We start from the raw sequence: 9,244 nt of genomic DNA, 5'->3' as shown, positions 1-9,244 counted from the left end.
AAAGGAACCAAAAGTGCTGGTATTATTCACTTCCCTGTTACGTACAATGTAAATCTTCTGAACTGCCTTTTTAAAAAAAAAAAAAAAAAGAGTAGAAAAATTACGTTTCTCATATGTTTCAGTTTGAAAAATAAATGTAGTTAGTAATTAATAATAATGTCCCTAGTTTGCTGAACTGTTACCACTGACTGTTTGCTAGGAACAAATTGCTCCACTACATCTTTAAAATGGTACTTTTGGCACAGTTCCCTGGGGAAAAAAAAATTTAAAAAATTGCCTCTACATCATCTGTGTATTTTTTTAAAAATGCTGTACAATGAAGTCAGACAGAGCTTCACCCACAGGATGTCATGCTTCACGTGATTAATTAATAAGAAACACTGGCAGAAAGGAGCTAAAGAAAGGAGCAGTTCAGCAAACATGCCTTTGTGAGCCATAGTATTTAGAAAATTCTAGTACAGCTTCCAAGTTGACTGCCATGCAGCTCTCCCTTGTACCTCTCCAAATGTGTGTAACGAAGCCAGCTGGATGCTCCTTTAGGTTTTCCAGCCACCACGTCCAGAAACAGCAAGTTCACAGGTTTTGCTTAGATAAATAGCTGCCACTGGAGATTTAAAATCATCCTCTGTGCTGTTAGCTCCCCTCTTTCTTCTGCCAGTAACGTTTAACGACGTAGATGAATCTAAATTTTTGACAGATATTGGAGGGAAGTTTGAGGAGCAGTTATAGTGTAAATTTTGCTAACAAATTTTGATAATTCACAATGGAGAAAAAACATTTTCACATTTAAGAATTAAAAAAGCAGGTAAAGGCAAATCTCTAGGGTTTACTAGCATCTACTTTACAGAGAAAATACAGTGGTCTAATTTCAGCTCTTAAAGTTAATTGACCTGGACATTTGGTTCTGTTTTGTTCTGGGTTTTTGGGGTTTTTTTTTCAGTAGTACATGACATGAATCCACACAAACTGTGCATTATATCATAACAGTCTTTGAAATCTAAAAGTAAACACAGCCTTTGAAATTTAAAAGTATGTCCTAATGTGCAATTAAAGTTGCTTTTGTATTGCTCAGCAGTGATCTGTTCCACACAGCTTGTATTGATAATGCATACGTAGTCCTTCAAGCAGGTTCCCACGTGTGTTTGAATGGCAAGATAGAAATCAGCAAAGCCCCATCTCCATGACCCACGCTTAATCCTAATCCTCTGCAGCGTGACAGATATTACTGACCTAAAAGTTCTGATAAAACGTAAATAAATCTAGCTTTGGCAAGCAAGCAAGCAGCTGTTGCAATTTACTGCATTGAGCTATAAATCCTCATTAACTACTACAGTGCACTGCTTAATTAGAAAACTCTACTTAATCAAGATGCTTCCCAAGGAATCAATTTACACCTAATGATACTTGTGGCAAGGACGGCTGCTTAATTGGGATGGTAATTTCATTTAATTGGGACACCTTCAGGTGACTTGGGTGACAACCTGCACGCTCAGTGCACCCTCCGCGGGGCAGGTTGCTGTTGCCCCTCTCTGCCCTCACTTACAGCTGCTTCACAGCGAGCTCGCCCGAACGCTTGCCAGTGGACACCGGCCACCTTCCCATTACCGTGAGGGACTTCCCATATGTCAGATTATTCAAAACCAGGGAGATGCTCGATACGGTACTACCACAGGGAGTGGTACTCTGGTGCTCAGCTACATCATCAGCCTGATTTTAATAAAAGATATGCAGCCCTTACAATAAAGAAAGTTAGTGTCATGTCTTTGAAGTCTTAAAATCTGCGATTCCACGTTGTTGATTAAAAAGCATAGTCTTAACTGGGACGATTGCTGAAACTAAATTAAACACGTGCACTCCAAATCCACTAGCTGCGACTGAATAACCAGTATTCAACATTTAATACATAAGTAATAATGTTAGCACATAGAACCTCCTAGGATGGAGGATGGTCTGCTGGCTTATTACAATGAGCGCTATGATTACAGAAAGATTGTGTCTTCCATTTTACATGAATTTTCTATTGCAGTATGAAGCCTCTGGTACATTGTTCTCATAAGACGCAGCTTTATTAAGAGATAAAGAACATTCAGTGCCTTCGAGCAGGTTCAGATTTTCTGCCATTGTACCTGTACGAAATTACAGCATGCAACTTGAGATGCAGAAGTTTGCTTGCTGCTGGAAAGTAGTTGGTTGCTTGTCAATGCAGTTATCAAAGAATCAGAGAATGGTTTGGGTTGGAAGGGACTGTAGGGACATTTTCCACTAGACCAGGTTGCTCAAAGCCCCATCCAACCTGATTTTGAACATTTCCAATGGTGGGGTGGGGCATCCACAACTTCTCTGGGCAGCCTGTTTTGAGTGTCTCACCACCCTCATAGTAAAGAATTTCTTCCTAATATCCAATCTAAATCTACTCTTTCTTAGTTTAAAACCATTACCCTTTGTCCTGTCCCCACAGGCCTTGCTAAAAAGTCTCTCTTCTCTTTCTTATAAGCCTGCTTTAAGCACTGAAAGGGCAAAATAAGGTCTCAGGGAGCTGTCTCTTCTCCAGGCTGAGCAAGGCCAACTCTCTCAGCCTCTCTCCATAGGAGAGGTGCTCCAGCCCTCTGATCATTTTCATGGCCCTCTTCTGGACCCGCTCCAACAGGTCCGTGCCTTTTTCTTGCACTGGAGACCCGGACAGGGGTGCAGTACTCCAGGTGGGATCTCAAGAGAGCAGAGTAGAGGGGGAGAATCACCTCCCCGGACATGCTTCTCTTTAAACAGCCCAGGATAATTGTAGAGACCAACCTCTGAATTCCAGACAGCAGAGATTATGACTAACGCTGAATTAATCTGTTTTAGCTTGTACTTGCAATTAAACTGTGTTCAGCTACTTTGTTGAGGGGGGCCTCAACAAAGCATTTTTTTTTTTTTTTAATTGGAGATAAGGATCAAATAAAGGAAAGGAAGACAGAGGCAGATTCATATTATCATCATTGATCTAATACCATGGAAGCAGAGAACACCCAACATCAGATGGACATAATGTGAGCTACCCAAATGTTAGAAAAATATACCCTTACTGATTGCTTTTGAGAAAAGGCTGTGAGCTTTAGAACTGATGCCATACACACCACCTATGATAGCAGTGCCACCACAGCTTCCTTAATTGGTCTTACTGAAAACTTCTTGTAAACCAGTGACTAATCTTTGCAGACAGCTTTAGCAGATCCTTCCCAACTACCTCTTTGCTTTTATTCATACACTGGGGGGATTAAGGCCACAGCTAAAAAATAACACTGCCTTGCTTTCAAAAGCGAGACAGAAACAGACCCTTAGAAATTAGCAGGAGAGGAAGCAACTTAAGAATATGCACAAAATACATGTCATACGAGACGGAGCCTGTACTCCAGCACTTTAGAAAGCTATCCTGGAGATTTTGCTACACTTGAGAAAAAAACAACCTGTCAAGGATTTTAAGTTTTTGTTCCAGAAAAAGGAGATTTATAAAATCTTGCTGGGGGAGAAACTCTTATCTTTTGCTCCACTATCATTACCTTTATTCCCTCAAAAAACACCTTGCAAAATCTGCCGCCACAAGAAACCTAAAGCCTATTTTTCAAGCTCAACACCAGCAACAGCCTATTACAACACCTGCAATGACGATAATGAAAGCTGTTCCATAAAACCCTGCGGCAATTACAGCTGTGTACACTCTGCTCATAATACAGGTTTTAAAAGGAGATTAATCATGCTCTGATCCTCAAACTAGACTGATAACTCACGATGACGTCACACAATGATTCACACTTCAGATGACTCACACAGCCAGGATAATTATCTAGCAGGTCTTCTGCAAGTCTCCTGTTCAATAAGTGAGTGCATTAAGGGATTGAGGACATCCATTGTATGAATGAAAAAGGAAGTGTGGAGAAACAAGAAAATCAGTACTATGAATCATGTAGTATTAGATGCCTACCCTGACTAATTTGCATATTTAATTTGAGACACGGGTTTCCTCTTAGCTGTGACCATGTTTTATTAAAGTAAATACCCTGCACTTCTACTATACAAGTTAAATTCCTCTTTAAATGTTGTAGCTTGACTTTGTACATGTATGTAAATCATTAGTCTTTAAAAAAAAACCCTTGTGACATACCAAAATATTTTTCCACCTGCCATACAAAATAGCACTTTGCTGGTAGAAGACATTACAATTTTTACTGTATTAAGTGGTCTGTGTAACTTTTACAGAAGTTGTATACAAAAAACTTAAAGGTATGCAAAAATTCCAAAGTACACTCTGACTAATGCTCTGCAAATACTTTATTACACAAATTACATTCAGCTTCTGAAAATAGTGTTCTAACAGTGATACCATCTAAAAATAAGACATCCCAGAAACACATCAAGTTAGGAAGAAGAAAAAAAAATTAGAGACTTTTTTCTTTCCTTCAATGCAATATAATGTTAGTGATTTTAAAAAAATAGAAGAAGATTTAGCAGCTTCATTTTCTTGTGGCACTGTATTTTCTCTGTACTGCAACAGGTTAAGGACATTGAAGAGGAAAGGCACAAAACAGAAATTGGCAAATGAATAGTTATGGGAAAAATATTTTGATGAAGCAGATAGTAAGACTTATTTACAAGATCCCCAAGTTGATGAGAAAATGATGAGTTGATCCCCAAGAGATGAGAAAATACTACTGCTTTAAATCAGTGCTGCAATTAGAAGACAGTTTGCTTTATTAAGATGTTCACATAAAAAACAACGGCACTGATATGGAACTTCCATACACTCCTCCACTTAAAAAACAGAAGTAAAACCAAACAAAAAATAAAGGAACCAGTGTACAGCCCCACACAGACTAGTACAGTTTACAATTAAATACACGAAATCTTAAACGTGCTTAAGGGAAAAGGAATCTGACATTCTGGGTTGAATCATGTAATGGAGAACTCAAAGGCTGGTTTCAGGACGATGAAGGTGCTGGTGGGGGCGGAGGCGCTGAACACTCTTCCTCTGAATCTGTGCCATCATCTTCATCTTTTTCTTGATCACTTCCTTCAGTGCTCAGTCGGTCAAACCCTTTTCGGCTGTAGCCTTTGTGACTTGCAAAGAAGTTCCCGAGGTTAAGGCCACCACCGCCTTTCCCTGTGGAAAGGAAAGGCTTGTCATAAGGTTTGCTTTACTGTACCCAGGGGAAATAAAAATCTATCTACCCATTCAACAGTATAGAGGAGATTATGTTAAGTGTCCTTCCAGAAACTGTTTCTAAAGATCAGCACACGAGCCACAAAAGCTAAGTGCAGAGATTCTGAAAGAGGAAGGAAATTAATCCTTGAAAGTAGAAGTTTCAAACTATTTTTTCAGCATCCATTGTTTCATTAAGTCTTTACGCAGGCTATTTGTGCTCCCACTAGTTTGCCCTTAGTCTCCAAGTGCTTCATTTTATTCACCAGATCCACAGATAACTCATTATAACAGCTACTGCTCTCCCACTAGCAGTGACACATCCTCTGCAGTGGGCAGATAATGATGGATGAAAGGTGTTGTAAAAGACATTTCCACAAAACACGTGAGGTTTGATCCCAATCCTTCCTCTGAGAAAGTTCCATCAAATCTGTTATTCAACTAGAACTGAGTACAGAAAAATACCCTCCAGTTACTGTGTTCTTGAAAGATCTTCAATGACTTAGACTTACCTCTAAGTCTGCCTAAAATTCTGCCTGAACTTGAATCAAGTTTGTGTTCCCCATCAGCTGAAAAATAAGGTAGATTTCAAAAATAAGGTAGAATAATAATATCCCATGATTAAATAATTGTCTGTATTTTCTGATACAAGGCACAGACATTCAACAAATTGATCAGCAGCTCTATGAAGCAAAACTGATACTTTTCAGCTTCTTGATTAAGCTGAAATTATAGTTACTAACAACATTATCATACCATGGATGTTCAGATTATGCCAATTCAGCCATTAAGGAGACACGCATGTTAGGTTATTTCTAATAATTTAATTCCCTCAATTGTTCACTTATGTTACTGTGAAGAGTTTACAGGAAGGACAAGAACCTTGTCATTTATAATGTGCACAGCTACGTTCCAGTACACTGCAAAATACAGCTTGATATTTGAAATGGTATAGTTTCCCTTTAGAGAAGACTGGCTTTCTGGAAGACATTGATCTGTAAATTTCTTCAGGTATTTTGGAGGAAATTTCTCTCCCCCCTCACAAACTATATCCTCCTCCCTGGTAACTCTTTACATCCTTCACCTGAAGAAAAATTAAATGCCATAACCAAACTTTCTTTTCCTATATACTACTCAGTTTCCATAAATCTGTGCAAGAAACATATTTTTTTCCAATGTAACTGTATCATTCTCTTTGCCAGAGTAAATTCAAGCACTGCTTGAATCCAAATGGAATGCAAAGATGCTGTTATAAATCATTTCCATTAACGGCAGTACTGCAGTAGTCTAGAGTGTTAGCACATTTGATGTGCTAAACATGGTTGAACAAAAAGAGTCAGGAAGCTGCACACCGAAATCTTCAAATAAAATACATCAAATTCAGTTGCACAGCAACATTACATCACTGAATTACCTACTCTGTCATAGTGGCAGAACTGTGTTATTTGTTTATTCCATGTACATTTTCTTCTCTTGATGAGAATAGCTCGATAAAACTATTTATGTGATGCAAAATAAGAAGTGTAATGATCAAAATCCTACTGTTACCTATCGTTTTTTTCAAAAATAGTATTATATAGTATGAATTAAGAACAAATTTACATAGCATAAGTACCAATTAAAGCTCTCACAGCAACGGATGGAGGTGCATTATGGAAACATGTCTGACACAAAATGCACAAGGTAGTAGTGAACAATAATACATAAGCTCTTATAAATGCTTTCTGTTTGCATTTTGCTTATAGGTTTATAATACCCATAGAGTCTTTTGTTCTTAACAGTTTAAAGATCTCAAACTGAAAATCAGACTATGCTCAGAGTATTAAAATTTATGTATTCTAGACAGTAACATGAATATATTCTAGTCATTTCTGACATAACAATTTTCAGCTTGACACCAATTAAAGTTTTAGATGCATGTTCTGAAAAGGCGGTGGGTTGAGATGTAATATTAAAGGCACAGGGGGATACAGTTGGTGTGTGCACACTGATTCTTAGTTTGCATGCAGCATTGCAGTAACTGTTCAAAAGGGTAAAGGGACATTATGCCTCTCTCTTTATACCCTCATCCCTCAGTGTTCAGTGGTGTTTTGAACTGGAACAGTAAAAGCCTGTTCTCTAGAGTTACTTATGGTTACCTCCATAGACAGTTGTCTTCCTCCACCGAATAAATACTAAAATTGCCAGCAGGACAACAACAGGGATAATTAGCAGAGTTGTAACAAGAACAAAGGAAACTCCGGTGCTGGTCTGTTGGACCAAATGTTGTTTTTCCTGCTTCTTTAGAGGGTCTGTTGATTCTGGGTTGTTTTTCAATCTGGCTTCTACAATTGTTTCTGATTCTTTAAAAAGAAGACAATTTCAGTATGTGATCCATATGCATCAAGCAACACAGAACAAGGCATTACAGAAAAGAACAAGCTAGAATACCTGCAGTGTTGAGCAACAAGGAAACAAAAGACAAACACTTATGGAGATATTTTTAGCTCTTGCTGATGTTATCCCAAACGCAAGGCAGAGGGAGTCTGAATGATATCACTGACTAGCAAAGATGCCCTCCTCGTTTCTCAAATGAGGAAAGGAGAGGTGTCAGGGAGAGTTTTGAATTAAAAAGTATCTATCATTTAAAATACCGGAAAATCCCCAAAATATCTATTTTTGCAATTAGGCCTGTGATGTAATATCAATGAAATATCCCATTTTGATATATATATAAATTCAGTATATGCTATATTATCATAAAGGAAAAGGAAAGCATTTAACGTCCTTTCTAATAAACTTGTGCCAAAGGGTTAAATTTTCAGAACTGCTACATCCCTTGAAAGAACTTTCTCTCTGTAAAGCTGAAGAGCTTTTGAAAACTGCATCCAGTCATTCCTGACTAACTTGTTACCCATCCACCTACAAGAAGAAAACCAATCTCATTAAAATCCTCTATGCTGTTTTGTGCTTGCATAAAGGAATACACACTTCGTGCTTTTAATGAGTAAAACTGTCTAGCCATGTATTTTAAAGCCTGACTTAACTGCATGTCTTAAGCAGCAGCCGCATCAGAAACACGCTCTGAATCAACTCTGTTTTGATTCTGTATCAAACTTAAAATGACGTTCTATTCTGAAAGAATAGCAAATGCTTCAATTTACACTTAACAGTAATACAGTAACAATGATATCATTGTTATCACTAACACCACGATAGCAATTATAACATGCTGTCTGTTCAAGTACTAGTTATAGCCCAGAGCAATTTTCCTCCACCATCTTGCCCACCTCTGGGGAAAGCGACAGTTCTCCACTTATTTTCCTCAACTTCACTGCAGTGCAAGCGACCCTAACAGTCTGTCACCAGGAGGCTGTGAAAGTGCACGCCACTCTTGGCTATTTATTAAGCAGAGGAGGACACAGAGTCCATTGGCTATCTGTTTTCTTCAAGTGGAGTTGAAAGATGTTAATGTCAGAACGTGTACCCTAAGCAGTTTTAGAGACTGTTCCTTAAAAATTGTTTCTTACCCTGGTGATACCTATTGCATTTTTCTCTGTAACATTAGAAGTGTCAGCTAGCATGCTATCTTCCTAAAGAAAGCCAAAATACATTAATATATCCCTGCATTTGCTCTACTGTGGATGCTGTAACGTCAACACTTCCCTTTTGAGTGCTTCAGGAGGGCTGACATACCAACAGAGATGAAATAGAGGATAACAGGTTTGGCAATAAGGATCTCATTGTTTATTCTACTTTATTCTATATGCTTGCCACTGGCAGTTGGGATCTTTTGGTAATTTCCTCTGTCTGCACGTACATGGCTAAAGCAAATCACACAAGCTCTGAATTCAACCAAAGAAAAACAGTTAAGAACTTCTGAACATCTTATAAAGGCTGCTCCATAGCCTGGTGCTGTTTTTCTGAAAGGGAAATGAACTTCTCCTTTTCAATGTAAAAGACCTACGTAAAAGAATACAAATGGTTCAAATTACTTTTAATCTTCATGAATTATTTTACCCCTTTCAATCTCCCCTACATGCATTTCTTTATCTCCTTATATTAAGTTTCTACATATTTTTACTTTCT

At 38.2% G+C, this 9,244-nt stretch overlaps 1 protein-coding gene across 4 annotated transcripts in view; it reads right to left on the bottom strand.

The window, feature by feature from the left end:
- Positions 1-4,294: 4,294 nt before the first annotated feature.
- PAM (peptidylglycine alpha-amidating monooxygenase) overlaps positions 4,295-9,244 on the bottom strand; it is an 81,899-nt gene continuing 76,949 nt past the window's right edge. For 2 of the 4 annotated variants that reach the window (XM_009891661.1, XM_009891664.1), the window contains 3 exons: positions 7,315-7,518; positions 5,689-5,745; positions 4,295-5,137 (listed from right to left, as the gene is read on the bottom strand). In XM_009891661.1, the coding sequence (XP_009889963.1) occupies positions 4,956-5,137; positions 5,689-5,745; positions 7,315-7,518 (443 nt within the window). In that variant the 3' untranslated portion in view covers positions 4,295-4,955. The remainder of the gene's footprint in view (positions 5,138-5,688; positions 5,746-7,314; positions 7,519-9,244) is intronic. The other 2 variants (XM_009891662.1, XM_009891663.1) reach the window with 2 other exon arrangements.

This window comes from Charadrius vociferus, unplaced genomic scaffold, assembly GCF_000708025.1.
Source record: "Charadrius vociferus isolate BGI_N301 unplaced genomic scaffold, ASM70802v2 scaffold609, whole genome shotgun sequence".
Taxonomy (NCBI): Eukaryota; Metazoa; Chordata; class Aves; order Charadriiformes; family Charadriidae; genus Charadrius; species Charadrius vociferus.
Note: the sequence above shows the minus strand (reverse complement) of the source record. Positions and strands in the feature narration are given on the sequence as shown.